At 41.6% G+C, this 26925-nt stretch overlaps 1 protein-coding gene and 1 pseudogene across 4 annotated transcripts in view; both read left to right on the top strand.

Moving 5' to 3' along the window:
* Positions 1-38: 38 nt before the first annotated feature.
* On the top strand, positions 39-3025 carry LOC310660275 (small nuclear ribonucleoprotein F-like; annotated as a pseudogene). Its single transcript has one exon. The product of its transcript is annotated as a small nuclear ribonucleoprotein F-like (transcript).
* A 1928-nt stretch (positions 3026-4953) lies between these two features.
* The window catches only part of SNX24 (sorting nexin 24), a 76374-nt gene continuing 54402 nt past the window's right edge, over positions 4954-26925 (top strand). The window contains exon 1 of one of the 3 annotated variants that reach the window (XM_083404447.1): positions 4954-5185. In XM_083404447.1, the coding sequence (XP_083260573.1) occupies positions 5126-5185 (60 nt within the window). In that variant the 5' untranslated portion in view covers positions 4954-5125. The remainder of the gene's footprint in view (positions 5186-26925) is intronic. The other 2 variants (XM_083404445.1, XM_083404446.1) reach the window with 2 other exon arrangements.

Below are 26925 nucleotides of genomic sequence, written 5' to 3'. Positions count from 1 at the left end.
TTCCCCCACAGCTTCCGCGCATGTGCATGACGTCATTTTGACCGTCTTCGCATGCACAAGCAGTGAAACCCAGAAGTAACACGCTCCGTTACTCCCGGGTCGCCGCGGAGCACAGCCCAAAAATACTTATCCTGAAGCATATTTATCCCGAGGTATGACTGTACTAAATCTAGACTTTGACTTAAATGTAACAAATGTTTCACTCTAAAATAGAACCTGCAAACCAACATCTAGTAACAGAGTTTCAGTTCTGGAGGAATTGTGAGCTTGCAAAAGAACCCAAGAGCATAGTTACACTAACAAATTGTTGATAAAGTAACATTTGTGGATGTTAAGATTTCACTACTCAGCAGGAAATGGTGTTTCCTGTTTTGGAAAAAAAATGCTGGGTTTTATCCAGCTGAGTTATTGTTGGAGTAGATCTACTGGAATCCATACACCTAACTTTAAGTAATGCCCATTAATTTAATTGATCTTTTGTGGGGTATGGTCAGCTTTGCATACAACCCCTTGTATGTTCTTTCCAGTCTGCAGAGATCATAATTGTCTATATCCTAACAACACCAGGGGGAAAAATACATTTCAATTGGGCTTAGTTTATTAACAAAACCAGGAACTTAATAATTTACAATTATTTTATTAAAATACCAAAAGTATTCATAGCATTATATTGGGGGGGTGTTAATGCTAAATTTCTGCAGCTCTTTTAAACTGCTTGTTTAAAAATGGGATAATTTCAAATCTTCCCCACCCTACCCTGCACACCTCTCTCATGAAGCTATGTCTATAATATGCGTTTGATACCCATCTACTTGATTTTGGACACTGAACGTGCAATGCAACATCTGAAACAGATTCCTGAACTAATTTAGTTTTGAGCTGAATCTTTTTGAAGAGCAGCAACTTCCAAACTTCCATGCACCCAGTACTGCTCAGTACTTACTACTATAATTTCCCCTGTGATTTTGCCCTCCACTTCTGATTTTCCACTGTACTGTAAATGTTTGCTTTTTGGAAGGACTTTGTGGGGGGTTTTATGGCTTTCTTTTGCTACTGCAGGATACAAAATAGTAAGCTCTGCTCATTCCTATCCTTCAGTATACTGAGAGCATATAGCAAGACGTGCGTCTGGTTTCCAAGAACAAAGCACTGTCTACGATGGTTCCTTGGAGTCCAAGCAGGGGGAAAGTAACAGGAACACACACATACCTTCTTAACAGCATCACAATTATGTGATTATGAACAAGAGCAACTTGTACTATCAGGTGGTGGTCAATTACAGCACCTCTGTCTGAGCTGTCCATTAATGAGACTTTCCCCATACAGATCCAAGTACAGTAGAATGAGGAAGATGAATGGTGGAGAAATTAATCCGCAAGTTGTGAGCCCACACATCATAGCTATCGGTGGAAATGTTGACCTATGAGGGCGGGTGGAATCCGCAGTAACGCAATTATTTTTAGTTTGCAGTTTGAAAGGTATGTTACCTAGAATTGCCCTTCAAGGTGGATGTTAACCCAAGTGGAGAGGGGAAAGGGAGAAAAGCAGGACACATTGCAAAAAGCCAAGCAGTTTGAAAGTCTTAAGGAGGAGTGCAAATTAAAACGTGTTTACATCTAGCATTCCACTTGGCATGCTGCTGCCACCACCTACCTTGTATCTTATCTGCAAACTGCTCGGCTTTACTATCTCCCCAGCTTCCCCTGACTCCCTGCTTCTCTCCTTTAGCTGCCCCCTTTCTCATTTCGCTTAAAATTCACCCTGAAGAAGAGTTGAGGACAATTCAAAACCACTGCTTGTGGGACATCAATAGGCAGCACGAATAAAGAAGGCTCGTTCCACTTGTAACTTCAGGCTTATACAAGAATGAACCCTAGCCACTAAATGCCACTAGCACAGTACTCTTTATTGGTAAGGTCACTAAAATTACTAAAAGTGCTTTCTGGTTGGTCTGAAGACAGGCTTCATAGAATCGCAAGGGTTCGAAGGGACCACAAAGGTCATCTTGCCCAGAACCCTGCAGTAAAGCAATCTTTTCCCCAACGTGGGGCTTGAACCCACGGTTGCCATGAGTCTGCCTCTTAACCCAAAGCCCTTCTTAAATGGGATGACTGGGAAGCCAGTGATGGTGAAGCTGAAGTGGGGAATGGAATACAAAGGCTACCTCGTCTGTCAATGGCTATATGAATATGCAGCTTGCAAATACAAATATATTGATGGACACCTGGGTGTTCTGATAAGGTGCAATAATGTCCTTTATATAAGTGGTATAGAAGAAGATGGAGAAATGAGAGGATAACTTTTTAAAAGTTTTTTTTTTTTTTTTTAAACAAACCTTAAATTTAGTTGTCAGGTTTTGTTCGGTTTTTTGGTCAAGTACAGCCCTTCCAAGTGTCCCTGTGTTCCAGGGGCGGTCCTGGATTTACAGAAGCTGTCCCAGTTTCTGATTTGATCCCATAATATCCTGTTTTTCCTCAGGGTGTCCCTATTTTCATCAGATAAACACTGGAGGGTATGGTAGGGCATCCCTCTTCTAATCGTAGAGTATGGAATCATGAGACCCTTGAGCCAAGGAGATAAGTAACTATACAACCTTTAAGACAGCCAAGTGTAGGGAAGTTTTTAAATGTTTAACTAAGTGTGTGTGTGTTGAATGCCGCCCTGAGTGGCTGAGGCAACCCAAACAGATTGCTGGGGAATAAAAATAATAATAATAATAGAATAGGATGTCCCTATTTTCATTGGAGAAATGTTGGAGGGTATGCAAGTAACCAGTCTTACAGCCACAAGTAAATACTGTCATTGAAGAAAGCTTACCACTATGGAAGAAAAATAAAGATACCATTTCTGACAGAGTCTCGTGCTCTGCTGACTGAGCTATCCCAGATCTTTGTGCATCACCACCTTTTCTTAGGTTTGCCTTGTGGGCTAAGTGCTTTTGAGCTCTGAGGCGGCACTAACTGCAATCCTGCTAATTTACCATTTTCCCTCAAGTTGTTCCCCCTGGAGCCACCACCAGCGCCAGAACACTGGCCAGACGGAAAGAGGGGAGATCATCGTCCTTTAAAAATATATATAAAAAAATAAATTTACAAACATTCATCAAGCAAACAAAAATCAGTTTGTTTTGCCATCTCTGCATAGTCCATCAGTTTAATCTGCCTTTCTTCTCTGGTAGGGACTGTGCCTTTTTTCCATATCTGGGCTACAATAGCATCCACACAGCAGTAGTTGCATCCACTTGGACTTTTGGCACCTACAATTACTAAAATAAAAGCTTCTGGTTCTTACGATTTTCAGTTTTATACATTTCAATAATTTTACAATCATTTTAACATTTCAAAATTTGGCATCCTTCCCCCTCATTCTGTGGTTCCTTAGATTTATTTTTTATATTTCCTGCATATTCCAAATTAACTACTCATTTATTCATCTACTTTAAATATATACTCTTATCAAACTGCAGGTTGTTACAATAATCCTGCCAATCTGTTTACAGTTTACTTGTAAATATTCAATAAACCATTTCTATTATTTTATAAAAAGTTTATCTTGATTTCTTATTTTTCCGCTAAGTTTCGCCATTTCTGCATAGTCCATAAGTTTTTGTATCCATTGTTCTTTCGATGGGACGACTTCTTTCCATTTTAGGACAAGTAACCTTCTTGCCGCTGAATAAATTTCTATGCAGTTTGGATAGCTTTGTCCCTATACTTCCCAAAAGGAAAGCTTCTAGGTTTGTTTGTTTGTTTTAGAAAAGGTTATTTAAAACATTTTTCAATTCATTGTATACCATTGTATCTTCTTTGGTGATCACTCGTAGTCGAGTAAAATTGTCTTCCATAAACATGGTCTTAACAGTGAGTCCGTGACTGTGGAGGCCAATTCTGGATCCGCACATCCTTCCACAGTGGGGACATAGGTTTCCGGTTGGGAGTTGATCATGGTGAGGGTTTGCCAAGCATGCCTTCCTCTTAGCATGTTTCTCCATTTTGTCCTGAGTTTGAGTGAATTCAAAGCCCATGACACCTTTGGTAAAGGCTGTTCTCCAACTGGAGCGCTCGCAGGCCAGTGTTTCCCAGTTGTCTGTGTTAATACTACATTTTTTTAGGTTTGCCTTGAGAGTCTTTAAACCTCTTTTGTTGACCACCAGCAATACGCTTTCCATTTTTAAGTTTGGAATAGAGTACAGTCATACCTCGGGTTGAATGCGCTTCGGGTTGAGCGCGTTCAAGTTGCGCTCTGCGGCAACCCAGAAGTAACGGAGCGCATTACTTCCGGGTTTCACCACTTGCGCAGGCGCAGACGCTCAAAGCGACGTCACACACATGCGCAGAAGCGGCAAAAAAGCGACGTGTGCATGCGCAGACGTGCCATTGCTAGTTATGTTTGCTTCTAGATGCGAACAGAGCTCCAGAACGAATCCCGTTTGTATCCAGAGGTACCACTGTAGTTCCTTTGGAAGGCACAACATGACCAGTCAAACGAAGCTGATGTTGAATAATAAATCTCTGCATATGATGTTTATTGACCTAAGGCCTTTGACACTGTAAATCCTAATGCCAGTGGCCTGTGCTCCTGAAAATTGGCTGCCCAGATAAATCTGTGAACATCATTCGGCTCCTCCATGATAATACGACCGCAACAACCTCAAAGTGAATCATTCACAGTGGGATCAGTTGTGTTATGCCCCAACTCTAGTCATTATTTTCGTTCCCACGGTCCTACACTTTGTTGAAGGGAAACTCCCCTCGTGCGTAGAAATCACCATTGTACATCACCCTCCTGATGCGGCCGCTGCCTCTTTCTCCCCGTGGCCCCCCTCCCCTTTCCCGGGCCATCTTGCACCAGGAATCACGTGAGGAGCATCGGCGGTTCCCATAGAAATAGGAAAAGGCTGTCCCTGCCAGTCACATGATTGGCGCTGGCCGACGGCGCCTTCCGCCAGGCTTTGCGCTCCTCGGGGCCGTGGAGGGTCTCCTGCTCCCCCCGCTCCGCCCCTTTCCCGCGGCCGCGCGCTCTCCCGCGCACGCCCCGCCCCTTTTCCCATTCCTCCGCCCCCGTCCCCGTCCCGGAGGCGCTTCCATAACCGGAGCCTGCGCTCTTGCGCACCAGCGACCGCACCATGGAGGTTTTCATCCCGTCGTTCCGCTATGAGGAGAGCGAGTTGGAGAGGGGCTATACGGTGAGTGGTGGGCGGGAAAAGGTTAAACTCTCTCCCCTCTTCCTTTGCCCTCCGTGTCCCCCCCCCCTTTTAAGGAGCGGGTTGGTACAGCTCGGGCCGCGGTGAGGCTTTCATGGCGCGTTCCATTCGCCCTGGGGGGGTGGTGCGGGACAAGCTGTGAGACGCACGTCTAAGCACCAGCCAAATTCCCTCAGTTTTGCGTCCTGCGCTACAGGGCAGTACAAAGCCCCGCAATAGTAAGGCGAGAGCTCTTCGTGATGAGGTTCCCCCTATGCCGTTTGGTAAGAGAGAAAAACAAGTCAGGTGCGTTGGCTACTGTTTAATGCAGGGTTTCCCAAACTTGGGTCTCTGGCTGTTTTGGAACTACAATTCCCATCATCCCTGACCACTGCTCCTGCTAGCTGGGGGATGATGGGAGCTGTAGTCCAAAACAACAACTGGAGACCCAAGTTTGGGAAAACCTGATTTAATGGAGTTTGCTCGCAGGGAACTAGACATTCAATGGACAGGCCATTTCTGCTGTTGTTGTTTAGTCGTGTCCGACTCTTTGTGACCCCATGGACCAGAGCACGCCAGGCACTCCTGTCTTCCACTGCCTCCCGCAGTTTGGTCAAACTCATGCTGGTAGCTTCGAAAACACTGTCCAACCATCTCGTCCTCTGTCGTCCCCTTCTCCTTGTGCCCTCCATCTTTCCCAACATCAGGGTCTTTTCCAGGGAGTCTTCTCTTCTCATGAGGTGGCCAAAGTATTGGAGCCTCATCTTCAGGATCTGTCCTTCCAGTGAGCACTCAGGGCTGATTTCCTTAAGGATGGATAGGTTTGATCTTCTTGCAGTCCATGGGACTCTCCAGAGTCTCCTCCAGCACCATAATTCAAAAGCATCAATTCTTCGGCGATCAGCCTTCTTGTAGACTGGTAGAATTGGCATCAGCCAGGTCAGAAGCAAAGTACCTGGGGTCGTTTCCTAGGCTTGGTTGCATTGCCACTTTTTCTTTGCAAAACTCTGGCCCCTGAGAAATGATAATGTCCCCTTGAGGATACGCAGAGGGGCTTATGTGAAGTTGAGGGCTTCTGCCCAGGTATGCTAAACTAAAGTGCTTATTGGCCCCGTTGGCAGTGGCTCCATGCTTGGGAAGAATACATCTCTGTGACTTGGGATGGGTTTACAACTCATGTTTAACTTCTTTTAAGTAAGGCAAGATAAAAACTCGCTGCGATACAACAGCTTCTGAGTACCAGGTTCTCAGCTTGCAAAAAGTGTCGGAGCTCTCCCAACAGCTTTCACGTTTGGAGTTTTCAAAGAAGGATGGCATCAACTAAGTTGCACAGAGATCCTTGTAAATTGTAGGCGAAGCTGCTGGGGTGGGGCAGCAACTGCATGCTGATTTTTTTTAAAAGCTGTTTTGATTGTCTCACCACCTGCTATTCTATCTCAAGAAAATAAGCCTGATATAATTCGTTTATTGGTTTAGCTGGAACAATATTCTAAAATGATATTGGCTACTGCAGCGAGCAAGAAAGAAACTGTCTTAAGGAAGAGCTAGCATATTTCCCAAAAGTGCTGCCTAAGATATAGCAGAGAAACCAAAACCACATCTGACACTTGTAAAGCCAGGGTAAGCATTTTTCATAGTCAGTTCCTTGAGTTTCCAATGACCGTTGACCTTATTACAAGTGTCATGCTCAAGTCCCATTTCACACATTATAGCAGGAAGCAAGAGTTTCTTGTGCTTCTGTATTCCATATTGCTTCATATAATTTGTAATCTCACACTGGGGTCTAGTTGCCACTAGGTGTAAACCAATGGTTCTTGCCCAGAGGGCGTAGGGCTGCTATCTACAAATCGGGGGGGGGGGGATCCAGAGCTTTAGGGGAGGCAAAGGTGAGCATTAGGGGATTTTTTGACAGCTCCTTCACTGCTCTAGAAATGCCACCTGAAATTCAACAGAAGAAAGTTTTGATCTACTACTCAACCCCTGCCCTGAGGATAAAATCCCAGACACCTCTCTATCCCCCATATACCGTATTTTTCGCTCTATAACACGCACCTGACCATAACACGCACATAGTTTTTAGAGGAGGAAAATCCGTAGGCATGCCACCCGTAGGCATTTCCTCCATAACACACACAGACATTTTCCCTTACTTTCTAGGAGGAAAAAAGTGAGTGTTATGGTGCAAAAAATACGGTACATAAAGTAGCACATGACAATGGTATTTAAATGCTAAATACTCACCTCAAGCAAAGTTGCATGCGCAGAATCTGCTTCTGCCATTCCTCTCATTATATTTAGTCAAATGTGCCTTCAGCACAGTCATGGAATCATAGGACTGTAGAGTTGGAAGAGTCCTTGAGGATCATCTAGTCCAGTGTTTCCCAAAGTTGGGTCCCCAGCTATGTTTGGACTACAGTTCCCATCATCCCTGACCACCGTTCCTGCCAGCTAGGGATGATGGGAGTTGTAGTCCAAAACCAGCTGGAGACCCACATTTGGCAAACAGTGATCAAGTCTAACCGCCTGCAATGCAGGAATATGCAGCTGTCCTATATGGGGATCGAACCTGCAAACCTTGGCATTATAAGCACCACATTATAACCAGCTGAGCTATCCACTCATCTGCTTGGCAAGAAATGGCTCCTGAATAGTGCTGGTCGTTGAGAGCTGTCTACTAATACCAAACTTAATATCGGCCACAAGGGTCTTGGGCATAGCTGTCAACGTTTCCCTTTTTTTAAGGGAAATTCCCTTATTCCGAATAGGATTCCTCACAAGAAAAGGGAAAAGTTGACAGCTATGGTCTTGACTCAGCGGACATTTGATGCTAATGTTGTATACTTGGTGGGCAGTAGTGGATTAAATGTTAAGAACCATTGGGTTAGAACTGCTCTCCAGTGGGGATTCACATGAGTGAATGTTTCTCCATAAGGAAAGAAAAATCCCTCCAAATGCAAAACTGGCATGTTGGGGAGAAGGTAAAATTTAGGGCTGTAGCTCAGTTGGCAGACTTGTATGCAAATAGTGCTAGGTCCAATTTCCAGTGTCTCCATGTAGGGCCAGAAAAGACTGCTGCTGAAATTCTGGAAGAGCTTCAGCCTGTCATTGTGGTACTTAGTTAAATGGACCAATGGCAGCTTCCCATGTTCCTAAGCCGGACCTCTCCTCCTTGGTGCCCAGTTAGACAGCACCAATTTTGACCTTCTCTCCTTGGCTATGTTGGGAGCCAGCAACATGACTTCCAAAGCTTACCATTTGACAGTGAGATCGCCTTGTACGTTTTTCCTTTTAAGCAAGTCAAATTGACACTGTGCTTGACAAGATGCTGGTGATATTTGTTTTCCTCAGTTAATACCAGTCAACCGCTAAACTTTTTTATTGCCACTTTAAATTGATGAGTGGGTCTCCAAACTATTGAACCTCTACTTAAAAATGCAACAGTTGTTCATAATTTGGCAGTGAATGACCTTTAAATGTAGACGTTTTGTAAAGATATCCTTGGGGAACAATTTAACTTCAAAATGACACCCATGAGCACTTGTTATCATTTAAATATGCCTCCTTTGTCAATAACAGAATAGCAAGTACTAGTTAGATTTCTAATGTTGATTCAGATACTTGGACACTGGCCGAATAAATTAGTGTGTACTTGATTTATATTGACCAAAAATGTTGCATTGGTGTGTTACAGGTCAAGGTGACATGTGTTTAAGTGGACTGAGGTGCAAAGGGCACACTTGACTGACATGCTTGCAGTGTTTTTAATTAACTTTTTTAATGCTATCCCTTAATTGCTTTTTGAGGTAGTTGAATTATGGAGCTGGGATATGATGTCAGATATTTTCGTTTTTAAGTTATTAATCTCTCTCTTGTCTATACAATCATTAAAGATTTATTCTTTATATTATTTTATATAGTTTCCCACTTCCTTTTAAATCTGCTCTAGCCATGGATTGTGCACCATAGCAGTGAAAGTCTCCTATTGCGAGTCAGGAGGAAACACTGTAACTTCCTGGTGCTAATATTCCAAATCTGTTGATCCCGTGATAAGCAGATGACGTCAAGCTAGCTAGTTCTCCCCAACTTTACAAGAAAATGACTTTAAATACAGTACAAGTACAGAGCTACGTCAGTTTTGCTTATGGGCTTTACCTTACCCTTATGCTTCGTTTTCCTGTGCAGCAATGTCCTAAGGTAGAAAGCAGTGTAGCCCTGAAAACATGATTTGTGTCCTTCCTCCATTTCTAAGGCTTCTCAGTCCAAGTCCTTTAATGCTGCTCTGTCAATTCAATTCAGCAGTATGTAGGTCTATGGTTTAAAATAGTCTGACAGTTGGATGGGAAGTTGAACAGTAGGGAAGGTAAAAGGTAAAGGTAACCCTGACCGTTAGGTCCAGTTGCGGACGACTCTGGGATTGCGTGCTCATCTCACTCTATAGGCTGAGGGAGCCGGCGTTTGTCCGCAGACAGCTTCCGGGTCATGTGGCTAAGCCGCTTCTGGCGAACGAGAACTGCGCATGGAAGCGCCATTTACCTTCCTGCCGGAGTGGTACCTATTTATCTTACTTGCACTTTGACGTGCTTTCGAACTGCTAGGTTGGCAGGAGCAGGGACCAAGCAAAGGGAGCTCACCCCGTCGCGGGGATTCGAACCACTGACCTTCTGATTGACAAGCCCTAGGCTCTGTGGTTTAGACTACAGCGCCACCCGTGTCCCTTAAGGAGAAGGTAATTCTTTACAAATTGGAATACCGGTCATGTCTCACTTTCTTGAATGGAAACTTGCTCTTGAAGTCTTGGAAAGTTTCAGTCATTAAAAAGACTGCTAATAATCCCTTTTTCATTTTTTAAGCACCTCAGTAATGGATACTTTAGTGATACGTTATCCTACTCCTGGCTTTTGTAGCCAGACTTTTTTCAATCCTTGTCCTGCTGGGCATCAAACTTTGGTAATACTTAGGTTCCAAAACCTAGATCCTTGGTATAATGTGGACCTCTGTCCTTTTCAACTGCTTGGTCCACTTTAAACAACTATGTGGTGAAATTTTGTTCATGTGCCTTAACGGACATCCCTTTTCTTTTAAAAAATCCTCACTTGGCCCTCTCAACTCAACAGTGTTGGCTCCTCTTTGCTGTCTATGCTGTTTCCTGTCAGCGACGGGATCAGAATGTTTCACATCAACAGGGCAAGTTCTGATAGTTCTGTGAAAGCTATAACTTTTAAAGAATTTCTGCAGCATGTTGATAATGGAACTTTAATACAGTTCTATTAAAACATATTTAGGATGGAAATATGTGATTGTGTACTAAGTCCAGTGTCAGGCTGGAATTCTACAATGAATGCACATGCTGTAAGGATGTTTTTAAAAAGTTACGCATTCCCAGCGTAGAGTTGAGATAGATAATATATTGAAATATGCAGCTGTTGCATATATGTCTTGGTCTCCTCGCCTTCAGTTAGACCACACTAAATATTCTTGTTAAAGTCCTGTTTCACTTATTGTTAGTGCCATATACGCAGACGTGTCTATCATGCTTTGAACTGGGGTAGGTGAGAATGGTGAAATGTTGTAGTACCAAATTGCATGACACTTGAATCTTGGAAGCTCGTCCCTTAATGTGCCATGAAAATTCTGACATAAAAATTTAATGAAACACATTTCATTTTTGTTTGAAATAAGTTTAGTTTTTTAAACTGAAGCAAATCATACGCTGCAGTGTCTTCATAGAAGAGAATAATGGAACCCAACATCACCTCATAATCCCTTACATAAACACAAATTAAGAATCTTGATTGTGTGGTGAAACAATCGATAGGGTAGCAGCGAGTATGTATTGATTAGGAAAATTGCTTTTATAAAAAGTAATCAGATTCATTTCAGCTGACTTGCCTTCTCTCATGGCCCGATCCTATGAACTGCAGTACTGAGATGACAGTTCATATGATCTAGAATAGCACACATAATAGAATGCGCTAAGATCAATTGAATTTGCTTTTAACAATGACTAGCACCAGATGTGTAACACTACAGCTTTGCACAGTGCTCAAGCATCTTACATATGGCATTCTTAGCTGTGGCACCATCTTTGTGTCTGCACTCTGTATCATATAAGGATACCTCAAAGGACAGTCGTTCATTTATTTATGTTCCACTCTATGCAATGCACACAGAATGGTTTGCAGAATTATTCTGTCTCCACTCTTAAGACGCATTTCACATATCTTTGTGAGACAATTAACACTGCTTTAAGAGTGTGTTTGTGTGTGTTCTCTTTCTCCTCCCCTGCCCAAAAAAAATGTATGGATAGAAATTGTAACATACTTTGTTGCCCTTTCCAGAGGACTCATAACTTAACTTACTCATACAGCATTAACTACAGGTGAGTAACTTTAAGTATGAATGGCCAGAGTGCTGATTGAAAAACAATTCTTCTTCCTTGTAAAATGCTGTACTACCATTTATAGGTTATTTGTAAATGTCTGCACTGTCCTTTAATATAAATATTCTTAGTTACACAATAAACATAGGAAGTAGATATGACATCGTATGCTTGCAGACAAATCCCAAAGGGCAGGGGGATATTTCATTACTTTTTTTATTAACGAAACCCAACTTCTACTCCATTGGTTTTCCCTAACCTGTACCACTGTCAACATTTGATGTCACTTGAACAAGTTAGCACACTTAATTTACCAATAACCCAGGTAACTGGGATATTCCACATTCCAAACTGCTTTTCCCTACTACTACTCAACTCTGTAGCCAGGTTTTCCTAAGCCAAGTGGTTTGACTACCCCATCAAGTACTTGGCCACCAAACTACTCTGGCTTCTTTTCAACTCTCCTTCCTTCCTGCTTCCTGGTCCTCTTCCTTTACTGTCATCTTCTTCTGGCTGCCCATGACCGCCAAGCACCAGCCAATACTCCAAGCAACAGCTCACAACTAACTAATTACTGCTTCTCAGGGTTTAATTGAAAAGCAATGCCAAGTCCCTATTACTGCCTCCTACCGGCAAAAGTGTGATCACATTTCTGTGTATACACATCAAAATTTTAAATTACATTTTGTTTAAAATATGTGGCCAACTGTTGCAATTCTGTAGTTAATACAGGTTCCAAACCTGCATTTTATCCAGATGAAAATGTGTGCTTGTGCCTTGCAAATGAGGGCCAGTGTGGTGTAGTGGTTAAGAGCGGTGGACTCATAATCTGGTGAACCAGGTTCACGTCTCCGCTCCTCCACATGCAGCTGCTGGGTGACCTTGGGCCAGTCACACTTCTTTGAAGTCTCTCAGCCCCACTCACCTCACAGAGTGTTTGTTGTGGGGGAGGAAGGGAAAGGAGAATGTTAGCTGCTTTGAGACTCCTTAAAGGGAGTGAAAGGCGGGACATCAAATCCAAACTCTTCTTCTTCTTCCTTGCAAATGTGGGTCAGGGTCCAGACAGCAACCCCTTTATAAGCATGGATCTCCATTTCACATGACAAATGGCTTAGGAACTCATCCATTTTGGAAGTGGTTTGCTATGGTAGCTGCTGCTTGAGATATGGCTATGCAAAGTCGTTTTAACTCAGCACAGACCACTAGTCCTGATTCATTTTGTAATCTAAAACACTTCTGTTCAAAATGACACAGTGGAAAGAATATATTGTTTGTTCTAGGTTCATTCAAATACAGTGGTACCTCGGGTTACAAACATGTCAGGGTACAAACTCCGCTAACCCGGAATTAGTACCTTGGGTTGAGAACTTTGCCCTAGGATGAGAATGGAAATCGCACACCAGCGTCAGTGGGAGGCCCCATTAGCGAAAGTGCACCTCAGGTTAAGAACGGTTTTGGGTTAAGAATGGACCTCCGGAATGAATTAAGTTCATAACCCAAGGTACCACTGTAGATACTTATTGATCTAATACTTAAATCAGTTCCATTCATACAGAAAATGAAACTAAAGCATCCCATAATGATATATGTGCACCAATCTTTAAAGAGAGTTATGTGCATTAGTATTTTATCAATGTGTGTAGTCTTACATATTAGTTGATAACATTTTCCTATATTTGTTTTGAGTAAAGACTTGGATTTAATAATATACACCAGTCTTTAAAAATATTGATTTTGGTTTAAAAGAGTACAAAAATAATCCTCTTCCTGCGGAGCCAACAAATTTTAAATAAATATGTCACATGAAGGATAAGTCAGAATACATTGTGTGGATCCAAAATAAGCAATGCTTCAAAAACAATTACCAGGAAACAGAACGTGATAGGGTGAGGAAATATTTTATAAAAGATTTCCCATGAAATGAGAGGCTGATTTCATATTCATGTACAATGGGTTGTATCCAACTCTGCCGTTCCAGTTCCACAGAAGACTTGCACTTATGCAGCAGGATTTTCCCCTCCTCTTCTCAGCAGCCTCTTGTGCACCCTTAAAATCTGCTCCAGAGGGTTGGGAGACCCTTTGAAGCAGATTTTGGGAACATGTGGGGAGTGGAAAGGAAGGGAAAGAAAGTTCTCTTACTTGAGTGAGATACTATTCCTACAGTGGTTGGTACAAAAATCCAACAATGTAGGAATATATGTATTCCTATACACCCACCTGGGACGCAGGTGGTGCTGTGGGTTAAAGCACAGAGCCTAGGATTTGCCGATCAGAAGGTCGGCGGTTCGAATCCCTGTGATGGGGTGCGCTCCCATTGCTCGGTCCCTGCTCCTGCCCACCTAGCAGTTCGAAAGCATGTCAAAGTGCAAGTAGATAAATAGGTACCGCTCCGGCGGGAAGGTAAACGGCGTTTCCGTGCACTGCTCTGGTTCGCCAGAAGCGGCTTAGTAGTGCTGGTCACATGACCCAGAAGCTGTACGCCAGCTCCCTCGGCCAATAAAGCGAGATGAGCGCCGCAACCCCAGAGTTGGCCACAACTGAACCTAATGGTCAGGGGTCCCTTTACCTTTATACACCCACACCCACCCACACTGCTGTGTGTGTGTGTGTGTACACTGTAGGATAATGGAGAAAAAGAGCAGTTTAGGTAGGTTAATGTTGTGAGAGAATACAGGAGCAATGAGATTCTCATCACACTTGTTTAAGCCTTTCCTATCAGTCGGAGCTGGAGCAAAAATCTAAATTTTATTTTAGCACCTGCTGTGTTATTAATTTCAGTGTGGTGTATGCAAACTGAGCTGGGGTTTTTACCACAATTGTTTATTTGGATTTTTCCTTGTATAGAATTGAGGGAAGACAAGAGACGAAACAATAAAGCCATTGATTCAAAACCACAGATTCATCTTCCTGTTAACAGGCTCTTTGTTCATTTTCTTTCTTTTCCTTTTGAAATGAGCCAATTGTATATAATAGGATTACATGTTCATGACACACTTTCTCTATGAATTATGAGAAATTTAAGTTTCACAATGCCCAGTGGACATATTCCTTATTTCTTGAGAGAAACTAGCAAGAAGAAGAGGCTTCAACCTTTTTTCTTTCTTTCTGCTAGTTGTAGACTAAATTGTCAAAACTCTCTCATTTGAAAGGAGAGAGGGCTCTTCTAAAATAATCCACAAATAACTTTATCTGTCAGGGTCTACGAACTTAATGCCCTGTTTCTAAAATCACTCTTCTTCTCAGTTAACTAGATAACTACATAACCCTCTTAAGAGAAGAGCTCATGAACCTGCTTCTGTTGTTATTTCTAACCCAACTCTTCTAACGAGCTCAACAGGAAAGTTGTTTTTGCTTATAAAAGTAGAAAATAGATTTGATAAAATGGTTAGTCCCTTGGTCCTTGTTTTATTTATCATATCAGAAAAGAACAATGTTTTGCTGTGTTGTGGTCAAAATAAGAGGCGACCTTGCTTGTTCACAAGTGTTCAAAGTCTAGAGATAAGAGGGGCAAAATAATAGAGTACAATGGAAAGAGTGCGGTGTAATTATTTGTGACTTGTCAAGTGACGCCCTTTCAGGCCCCTAGTGATTCAAATCTGGGAACTCTGCACAATTCTCTAAGCTAAGCATGGCCAGCATCAGAGAAATCTCGCCCAGCTTCTCCGACAGTGCTGAAATTGCATCAGTTTGTCATGCACTGAGCATGCCAGCTCTACACAATATCATTTGCTTGCAAATGGGCCTGGCCCCAAAGCCCTGATACACATTCCTTGGTATCTGACTCTTGGCCTGTGATTTGTCATGTCTCTGGTGCTATCAGTTTAAGGTAATTTTAATAGATTCTGATGGTTTGCTTGTGGGAGCAAAGAATGCACTGTAGCCTGTGTCATTTCGTGGTTCTTTCTGTAGCGTGTAACATGGGAGGCAACCTCATGCTGGTGATACCCAGTCAGAAGGACTACAGAGGAAACGAGGCTGTCTTGTGCGGTTTTTGCTAAAAGCTTGCATTGACAAATCTTCAAAGGAAGTTTCAAAATTTGCTTAATCATTATCCCCGCTTTTTAAAGCACAGGGTTTCTTTTCTTACAAATCGTGTTGTCATCTTCAGTTAAAATGCAGGTATGAATGTGCAAGGTTTCTTAGACTTCCCCAACAGTGAATCTAACACTATACTTCATACATTAAAAAAAAAGACTGAAGTTGTGTACGTTGATGCTTAATAAATACCTTTAAATCCTCTAACACTTTCCTGAGTTTAGGTCCCACTGAACACAATGGAGTTCTAAGTAAAGAAGTATAGGGTTGCGTCAATAGTATTATTAACTGAGAGGGAAAATACCAAACATTTTGGGCTAAAGTACATACCCTTAATAACTGAGTTTTAATATGTGAGTTCCTCTTATTAGTGTAACAGACATATATCATTGTCATTTTTTTCATCTTCTGATCTGTGCTGCATGGAGCAGGTGCTTCTAACTTTCTGAACTAATGAGAAGATAAAATCAATAATTTAATAGTTTGAAAATTAGGACATTGGGAAATTGTTCAGGAAAGTGAGTGTTTAGTTGTCTGAGAGAATTCAGGAGTGTTATGAAACAAATGGCATATTTTATTCTGATTTTGACACTACTGGATGAGATTATTTTACTATTGACAACTCTGATCTTTACATCATTTTTTTAACTGACTCTTTTAATTGATCACTTCTGTGATATCAGAGCCTGCAGCATAGCTCTCTAGATGTCTGTTGACACTCATCGATTACCGTAAAGGTGTTAATGTTGGTGATTTCATCCAAGAAACGTTCAAAACTCTGTAGCTTGTTTTGAGCTTCTGTTGAATAACATGGACTTGTCTAGAGAAGCATGAGTTGAGTTCTTGAAAAATAGCTAGTTGTAATTTTGTATTAAGTGTGGAATACAAACACATTAATGTTTAGATTTCAGTGTTTTTAAAAAGTATCTATTAACATTCATTATTTTCTCTCCATGGAATTCACGCAAGATGTGTTCAGACACAGACCATTTCTTTTGACTTTTCCTTAGGGAATGTCTGACAGCAGAGTAACTTGGAGCATCCCTGAAGCTAGTCTGAGCTCTTGTCAGTTTCTTTTCCCTACACACACATGCACACATTGGTTTAGCTTTTTTTCTTTTTTTATGCAGAGAAGAATTTTTCAGCCATTATTTGCAGCATTTACAATCTCTGTGAGTCTGTGAGAATATACTGATTAACTTAGCTGAGAGGGCAGTTCAGCATCCTATTTCATTCTCTCCCCACCCACTCCTGAACATGTTTCTCTGTGGACAGGAGTTGGGGCTGGAGCTTAGTGGTAGAGCAACAAGCCAAAGGTCCCAACTCAAATCCTCAGTATCTCCAGGTCAGGTTGGAGAAAGACTCCTGAAACCCTGGAGACAGTGGAGATGTTGTGGACTACAGCTGCAGTCGGTTTATAATTTTGAAGGAACATTCACGTGTGCAGATATCAATTTGTACAGTTTAGATCTCCAAGGTGCCTTCCCATCTATGTCCTCTTTACAAATATTTCAATCCTTTCCCCTTGTCCTGATTAATGGTATAGAATCATAGAATTGTAGAGATGAAAAGGAACCTGAATGTCATCTGGTTCAACCAGCTGATACAAGGCCTCTACTTCTATGTTCTTGATTTTGGACAGTTCATTAGAAATTGGTTAGAAGTCCAGTAAAGTCGTACCTTGGAAGTCGAATGGAATCCATTCCGGAAGTCCATTTTACTTCCAAAACGTTCGGAAACCAAACGCGGCTTCTGATTGGCTGCAGGAAGCTCCTGCAGCCAATAGGAAGCTGTGGAAGCCCCATCGGACGTTCAGGTTCCAAAGAACGTTCGCAAACCGGAACACTCACTTCTGGGTTTGCGGCGTTTGGGAGCCAAAACATCTGAGTACCAAGGTGTTTGGGATCCAAGGTACGACTGTCGTATGTGTTGGCCAACTTTGATCTGTCAGGAAATGTTTAAATTGATGAACCTGTAGCCAGTTAAATCCAGGGTCTCTCACCTTCCAAGGTAAGTTGTTCTATAGATATAGGATTATGATTCACGTAGAAATATCAAAATCTGAAGATATTTGTCTTAATTGTGCTTCATAAGGCTTTTGTAGCATTGCTCTACAAGGCTGAGCATAAATATTTCGAAACATAGCATAGATATTTTTTTAAAAAATACTTTTTAAGGATGACCCAAGTGCATTATTTTGTCACCTGTTTCTGTAAATGATGTGCTGCCATGTTTTCCTGTTACTGTCGGTGTAACGGAGGCTAATTTATTCTTCAAAGCAGGTACTAGCATCCCAAACAGTTAGTCATTTAGGCCCATGGGGGGGGGTCCAAACAGATTAATATCTTTATTAGGACCTGTGAAAGCATAGTGAGCAAGCTTTCACCAGAACTGTTCTTTAAGCTGGATGTTAAGCAGAAAAAGAAAAGGGGAAGGTAGCGGTGGAAGAATGTTGCAAGAAATAATCAAAAGCCTAAGCCAGATGCTTGCCCATCTTAAGATGGAATGGAGGAAGTATTAAGTAGAGCTGATTGGGTTAGATTTTTCCTGTGTGCACAGATTTCCAGTTGGCAGCAAAGTAAGCAGAGCTTGAAGAAGTAGTGGTTGTTTTCTCTCTCTCTCTCTTTAAAATGCTGTTAGGTTCAGATAACCAGCAACATCTCTCTGCCTCATCCCACCAAGAGTTCTTTCTCACTAGTTTAGCAGCACCAACAACCAAATCGCAAAGGTATTATGCTACGTAAGCTATTTAGTTTATTCTTGCCCTTCCACCAAAATTTATCCAGGAATGTCAAGTCAGTGGAGTATAATAAATCTTTGGCTGACCCTGAACTTCCTGTCACATTAAGATGCTGAACGTACACCCTGCTCACCTTAAGTCATGTTGGCCTATCTGATCTCTGGGAGAATTTAGCAACAGCTGTTAAGGGTATGGGAAAAATTATTAGATGAAAGCAGTGAGCATATACTTGCCCACACGGGAACTTTTCTTCTGGATGTGTGTTCATGGACAGTTACTTTATTTCATTATTGTTTTTACTGTTATGGTTGCTTACATGAATAATCTCTTTTTTTAATAAATATTTTTATTAAGCAATTTCAACATAACAAATTATCAAACCGTATAATCACATACATTATTTCCCCCGCTTTTTTCCCACTCCCCCTTCCATCCCTCCCTCCCCCCTTCCACCAGGGACTTCACTCAGCTCCTCTCTCTGATTTCTCTTCACATATTATTCTCTGCATGTTATAAAGTTATACCTTATCTATCTATCATGTTATCAACCAATAAATTTGTGTATGTTTATTCAAAACCTGCCAAGGAGTCCAGTTCATTTTGTTGTCTTTTTAGATAATTTGTAAAAAGCTCCCATTCTTCCTTAAAGTCACAGTTGTTCTTGTCCCACAGTTTGTATGTCAATTTAGCTTACATGAATAAGCTCTAAGCAATTTACTGAATTTTTTTTAAGAAAAGGATATGTCCTTTTTAAAAAAAATAATTAGAAACTTGTATAAGCTGCTTAATCAGTATTTTCAGTATTTATTATTATTGATTTCATAAACTTTATATACCACTTGATTGTTTGTTTTTGTTTTTTTAAATCCACCCTCAAGGTAGTTCACCTGTTCCTTAGCATTGATAATATACTTCTTACTTTCATGTTTCAACCCTGGGCATATTGTATGAGTGGATTGTAGAACATGAGGGAAACTATCATGAAACATGTGTCCTGGTTCCTTCTCAACACCAACACACACACACACACACACACACACACACACGACTCTTACTTGGAAGTAAGCAAGAAATCTTTAGTCAGGCAAAGAACAGGACATATCGGCAGCAGACACCGTGCTCAGGAATCACCGTTTGGGAGCAAAGCAAGAAGTTCAGAACTGAAGATTATGTCTCCCAACAAATTTCCCCCGACAAGCTTTCAAAGATGAGGTATGGCGCATCCGCAAGCCGCTCTTGCCTTGTAGGAAAGTTGGGTTTGCAAGCGCAATGGCCATCGAGTGAGTGGGTCTACTCCCATCTGTGAAGCTGGCACCTGTTTCTGAGAAGACTGCACCCTGCTTTTCAGGCTCCTGTTCAGCCACTACCGCCTTGTGTCCAGCCTCTCCCCTCAGCTGTGCAAAGCACTCCATAGCCTTCACAGAGGTGTCCCACTCTACAGGAAGGTTGGAGAGGAAAGCCAACATCCCTGCTCCCTCTTCCAAAGAGAAAGAATTTGGTGTGGAAATGGGAGATTCCCTCCATCCCCAACCCAAGTTCCCACACAGCTGCCCCTTGCCCCATTTCTTCCCCTTCTCTGTCAGACCCTGCCAACTCAACCCCAATCCCAACAGTGTTGTGGAGCTCATGACAGCATGTGTCAACCATCTCTTTTGGCAACATGCCCATAAGAATTAAGACCCATCTAGCCAAGCATCCTGTTCTCATATGGCTAGCCATATGCCTATAGGAAGCACATAAACTGAGCAATCCATGGGTGCTTTTTCCACACATTGGGCATGCCTCTTTGAAAGGCTATCTTTGTTCCTCTGCTTGTCATCACTACATCCTAAAACTTTCAGTTTCTAGGGGGGGGGGAGTTCACTCTCTATATGTTCTTGAGTAAATTAGCTACTACTGGAAATTGCAGGCCACTCCAGTGTGTTGCAAATAGAAGAGAGATCTTTGGTTTTTGGATTTGTTTGTGGTCAAGTTGCTTTCTGTTTTGTTTATAATAAATATTTAAATTCTGCCTTTCTATGACCCATGCCTAAGATGGCTAACAAAAGTAGTTCTGATCCATTGGAGACTCATTCTAGAAGAGATCGGGGGGGGGGCATTTTTATTCTTCCTTCCTCCCTACCCCCTTTGCAAGTCCAGTGTCACTTGCCACACTTATGGAGAGTTATTTCCACAGTGTACAGGAGCAGTTCTGGAAAAAGGTGTACAGGGGAATTATAAAGAATTGCCTTTCCTCTCCTTTAACCAGAGGCAGCCTCTGTAAGTTCAGACTGTCGCAGGAAACCCTGCCCCCCAATCATTCAGTTTCTACAAACTTCACACACACACACACACACACACACACACACACACTCACACACTACATACGCTACGCTTCTGTTATAAATTCATAGAAAATCAACCATACATCGGATCTGCACTGTTCCACTTTTATTTTACTCCATGAAGGAAGGACTACAAAATGGGGAAGGTTTGATACAGGGTAGCCATGATCCCTTGAGCATACCAGCACATACACAGGAGCCCTGCCCAGTTGCTATGCCACCCTGATGGTCCTAGACAGAAGGACCATCAAGATCACAAAGAACTTGCATGTGGGAGTGGATTCAGCATGACTGGAACAAAGGACAATGATCAGCTCTTCCCTCTGGGGGCAGGAAACTGCAAGCTCCCCTTTGTCACCTGGAAAGTACTCATGGGGAGGGGGAAAGGAGGAACCAGCCAGGTGACAGGACACTCAGGTTACCACCACAACTCCTCCCTCAACCCCTCCTTTTTGTGATGTAGTCTTAGGGGTGTAGTTTGGGGGATTAGTAACTAATTAAAGTTGGGGGTCTTCTTTTGTTCTGGGCTTCCATTTTGCTTCATCTTGTTGCGGGTGGGAGTCCTGTCGTGACAGTATTCAATAAAGGCCAAGCCTACAGGCTGCTGTTTTGCTCCAAGTTATCCTGGTTGGTGTCTTTGTTTTTGTCCAAGGGAGCCCTCGGATTTTTCTGTTAACAAGACCCAACCAAAAACACAAGAATAATAAGAAAATTAAATAATTTGAAACAGCAAAATATCAAATTCAAAAGTTATTTGTCTAGAACTCTTATTTTCTAGGGTCCGTGCATCTACCTTTCCCATGCAGTAACAAAGTGCATTCTAAAAAGTGGTGTATTGATGCTTTTGTATCTTGTACAGATATCAGAGTGGAGATCTTGAAATGAAGTTTTAGAATTGAAATGAGCAAACTGTTACAGTTTTGTATAATAACATATAGCTAAAGGTTTATCTTCAACACTGGCAAAAACATTACATAGTCGAAGAGCTGAGTAATTACTGATCTGTTCTATGGACTAGAAATAAGGATGATACGTGGACTGTATCATCAGTTCACACTAACGGAAAGACAATTAGTTATATTTTAACAGAGACTTAAGAAACATTGTTGGGAAATGACTGTACCCATAAGCTTTGCACGACAATGAATCATTTAACAGGTTGGGCTGTCATTGCTTTTCCTTGGATATCCAACTTGAGTAACAGTAGGGGTCACTGTGTACATTGAATTTGACATGACATCTGAAAATTATCTTAAAAGACTTGCATGCTCAAGCAAAGTTTAAGAGAGGAGACACATAAACTTGCCCCCTAACAACCCTCTCTTTTGAAAAGAAGAAAATTAGATGTGCACACGCTGTTCCTTTCAGGAATAAAAGTTGTTTTAAGTGTGTTTCTCATGTGACCTTGTTAACATTTGAGCCCTATGTCTGATTCCATGAATAATGAGTGACTTCCTAAAACGAGAATTTCTAATGACAATGTGGATTTCCATTGAATATGTTAAGTATGCAGAGATATCAGTCTGAGGATACATCGAATGAATGAAAAAGGCCAACATTCTACAATACAGGAAGCTGTATTTTCGCACCCCCTTAACTAAATGCTAAAGATATGACAAAGCAGTCAGTGCTTCATGCAATGCTGGCAGTGTCTTTTAGCTCTGGAAATATTTTGATGTGCACTTGGTAATATTTGTTTTCAGTGTGGTGATTGCTCTCTTCATGCTTTGCTTCCTAATTTTGTTTTCCTTCAAATGGCAAGTGGTAATTTTTTGACAGGAACACAATTGTAACTCTGACATGTCGAACCAGATGTTCTCATTTTACAAATGATCTTGACATTAGTTAACAAGTATCTTAAAGTGTCGTACTAGTATCTCCTGATGCTCTGCGTGGTGTCTGCATCTATTGTGGATTCTCAGTAGTTTAGCTGAATCATAGTTTTTCCACTTTCTTTTTTCCTCAGGGTCTTCTGGCTTCTTTTGTTACTGTCTGTTGAAAAATTTAAATCTTCCCTTTTCTTGACACTGTTGCATTAATCTCCTTGACAGCCTACTTCAAAATGAAAAAAGTGCTCATATCTTTTATCATGATGCTTGTAAGTGCAAGTCTTTGTAAATGCCACAATACATGCAGCAGTAAGTATTAGGGTAGATACTATATTTAATGTCTGCTTATTGGTAAACTAATACCTCTCACTAGCAGAACTAAATAGCATGTTTCCTGCCTGTCTCTTTTTTCCGTTGTTGTTGTGGTTTGTTTGTTTGTTTTGCTGGCTTGGGCCATTTGTATGATGTAATCTTATCATGAAATATCAAGAGAGGATACAACAAAAGGAGACAAGGAGAGCCCTTCCAGATCAAACCATCTGGTCTTGCATCCTATTTCTCACCAGGCGCTTATTTGAATAATCTATCTCTCTGAATAAACCTAGCATGCCTCACTTCTCAGGAACAGATAATTCTAATTCCAGAAATAGTGTGGCGGGCAGGGGAGCCTGGAAAATCCAAAATGAGTGGAACTCATGAATCAAGCATTGCTTTCTAAGGGATTGGAAACATGCTATGCAAGCTTGAAAACTTCTTCCATGAAGCATTATCTGAACAGGGTTGCAGTGGCTTTCTTAGACTCAGTGATGGGTAACTCTGGCTATGGAATGGTTATGAAACTGTTCAATAGCCTGCCTGAAGCATAGTGGGAGTGGCAAAATCGGTACAGTGGTACCTCGGGTTACATACGCTTCAGGTTACAGACTCTGCTAACCCAGAAATAGTACCTTAAGTTAAGAACTTTGCTTCAGTATGAGAACAGAAATCATGCAGCAGCGGCGCAGCGGCAGCAGGAGGCCCCATTAGCTAAAGTGGTGCTTCAGGTTAAGAACAGTTTCAGGTTAAGAACGGACCTCCGGAACAACTTAAGTACTTAACCTGAGGTACCACTGTACAGTGTACACCTGCCCTTTAAATAGTGAAACCAGCCTTACACCAAAGCTAGATAATTTTCTGTGAGCTCTATTTTCATAATGTGTGTGTTGGCTTCTGATTTTTTGGGAGTGGGGTTGGGAATTGGTCTCTGTTTTGCTTCTAGAAGAGGCAATAAAGCAATGCAGTGCCACTGAAAAATGCAAAGATGCAAATCAGACCTGATCATACCACCAGCTAGTCAATGGGTTGAATACGGAGCTGCTGTTCGTATGAATGGAAGAGCTCCATCTCTTTGTGGAACTGAAATCCTCTGCAGAAACTTCTTCCAGCCAGCTCTTAAGTTCTTAGGGTGCACCATTTAGAAACAAAACAATTAAAAAACAGATCATCACACTGTTTAGGACAGGGGTCTGCAACCTTTAAGACAAAAAGAGCCACTTGGACCCGTTTCCGAAGAAAAAAAAACTGGGAGCCGCAAAACTCGTCATTATAAAAATAACTTTTTTGTCACTTTTTTTATTTCTTTGTTTGACCCCTCAGAATTACTCCTCCTCATAGAAATAAATGTTAAATTAACAAGTTACCTTTTTGTGTGTGTGTGTTCTTCACTCCCCTTCAAAACAGTGACCAGCGTACATGCCCCCTATCAATGCAGTGACCAGCGTACATGCCCCTTACAATGTAGCAGGTGGGTGGGCAGGAAGGTGACGCCGGGACGGTGCGTGACTAACACACGCACCTCCCCCATGTGACATCACAGCCAGTACAGCGCCCGCCACAGTGGGGAGTGTCGGGGCGCACAATGGGCCTCCTCCCCTCGCTAGTATCCGGCCCGGAGATGCGGCAAAGGTGTAAAAGAGCCACATGTGGCTCCGGAGCCGCGGGTTGCAGACCCCTGGTTTAGGAAGTGCTCGTTTCCAGACAGTACATTTTTTTAAAGTGTTGTTCGCTTTAAGGAAATATTGTTTTGATTCCTTTGAGTTTAACTGAAAAAAACAGTAAAAGTCATTGCTCCAGTTACGGTGCTTTTTTTGAAAATAAGTAGTGATACTGCTGCAGGCATGCTTAGAGCAGTGGCTCAGGTATTTACCCAGTCCACATATCCCTGTCACAAAGAGTCAGTTTCTGCCCTTTTGAAGTCTTAGACAGTGCTGTGAGCATCTTGCAAACCGCTGTAGAATTTCCCCCCACCAACAAAATGAATATTGTTTATTAGTGCTATAAAACTAGTCAGGGGTGGCACTAAATGCCGGCAACTCACTTGGGTCACCTTTCAATGATGTTTATTTCGGTAGAATTACAAATTCATTGAAGAGAACAGAATGAGGCACCTAAGCATGCAGCAGCAAATCTTTCTTTTCTGTTGCAGAAAGGCGTTGGGGTAAAGGCACGATTTTAAAGTGCCTGGAAATTAAAGGCATTGTTTTTCAGTTTGCGGCAGGTCCTAGTTGTGCATAGTTTAGTACCTTACACTTTGGATGCATAGTTTTACTATCGAGGAACAAATAATTCATTTTCTGGCTTCTTTCCCTTTTTTACTGAACAAGGCCATATGAGAACCCTTCATCACCCTTATCTGTTTTCATTATGAGTGTCAAAGTTGCTAAGTTATAAACATATAGAACGGCTAAGAATTCTTGTTTTCTCTATAAATACTGAGTACAGGGGGAAACGGCTTAATATTTTTCCATTAAGTCAAATGTCATTTATAAAGCAAACAAGCTGGTGAAAGGTTTGGTTGCGAAATGTTTCTAGATATCTATTTATATTTTCCTAGAAGAAGATTTTCAATAGAGGTTGAAAAAGCCCTTCACTCCTCATCATGTGGACTGAGGTGCTTTTGTAGTCACATAAATTCCCAGTGGGTGTACAGGAGGGTCGTTCTCTGTCTCTGTCTGTCTGTTTATCTCTCTCTGACTCTCTCACATACGTCCCATGTTTATTTCACATTTGGGGTAATTGGGACTACAGTAGAAGCTCAGTTTTCGAGCGTCTCGGAAGCCGAACATTTCGGTTTTCAAACACCGAAAACCCAGAAGTGAATGCTTCTGTTTTCGAACGCGCCTCAGAAATTCAATAGCTTCTGAGACACGTTTCTCCGTTTTCTCAACGGAATTTGCCAACCACCCATTACACCCCGGTTGTCGAACATTTTGGGAGTCGAGCGGTCTTCTGGAATGGATTACATTCGACAGCCAAGGTACCACTGTATATAAAGAGTTCCGGGTATCATTCCCACATAATGTGCTGCTTAGAGTAGTTGGGAAAAGACCAGTGGCTGTAGAGACTTGTATCAATAATTTGATAAATAATAGTACTTCACAGGTGAGGCTCTGGCAGAAGTCACATCTGGTCATTTAAAATTTCGCATATGTTAGTTATGGGAATGGAAGCTTATGTACAGGAAAGACCGTAAAATATTTCCCTAGTTTGTGGAGCATTTCTATGAAATGTTCTCCAGAGGGCATGGGAAGGAGAAATCAACTGGGCAGTATTCAATGTTAGTCATACTCTGAGTAGACACATACAATTCAATGGACTTAAATACACTGATTTTAGTGGGTCTAATCTAACTAACCTTGGCTGTTACCCAACATGACATTAGAAAGAACATTTGGAAATCAAAGGTTTTTTTCCTGACAGTTTACCTTTTCAAGTGTGCATTTTTTACCATGTCTTTTTTACCATGTGTATTTATTTTACACATTTTTTGCCTCATTGTTAGTTTCTCCATTGGACAGTTCCACCATTTCCCAGCTGTAACCTGGTCTAAGCTTTTCATCCATTTGTGCTTGGGAAAGCTGCAAGAGCTAAACACGTTTTTCCATTTCTCATCTCTGCAATCGCTTCCAGCTCTGTGTATTGTAAAATAAGTCTGTGTAAACACACATTCCAAACTTTTTTTAAAATGGCTGCCATTAAAATGTTGACACTGGCAAATATGTATATCCATTATATCTCAAGATACAACTGCTATTATTAAGAACTGTTATTTCCTGTTATTTTTAATTGCTTATAGCTTTGCCAGCTTTCATCTTTTGGGAATTTCAATACCAGGTCTTTGCCTCAGGCTGATTCCCAACCCCCCCCCCAAAAAAAAAATCCGTCAAGGTTTCAGTAAAAACAATTTCTCGATTTGTTTTTTAAAAATAAGGTCAGGCAAAAATATGTGCATTTGACAATACTGTAGGCATTTCAAGCAAGGGATCTGGATTTTAGTGATGGAAGGCAGTGTTGCAAATTTAGCAGTGTTAATAAAAGTATGGGGGGAAATAGTGATTTCAGAATTTGTTAAAAGCATGTTTAAACTGACTTTCGTTATAAATTGCCTTTCAGTATAA

This window comes from Podarcis tiliguerta (assembly GCF_965153285.1).
Source record: "Podarcis tiliguerta genome assembly, chromosome: 11".
Classification (NCBI taxonomy): domain Eukaryota; kingdom Metazoa; phylum Chordata; class Lepidosauria; order Squamata; family Lacertidae; genus Podarcis; species Podarcis tiliguerta.
This window is presented reverse-complemented; position numbering and strand designations above follow the sequence as displayed.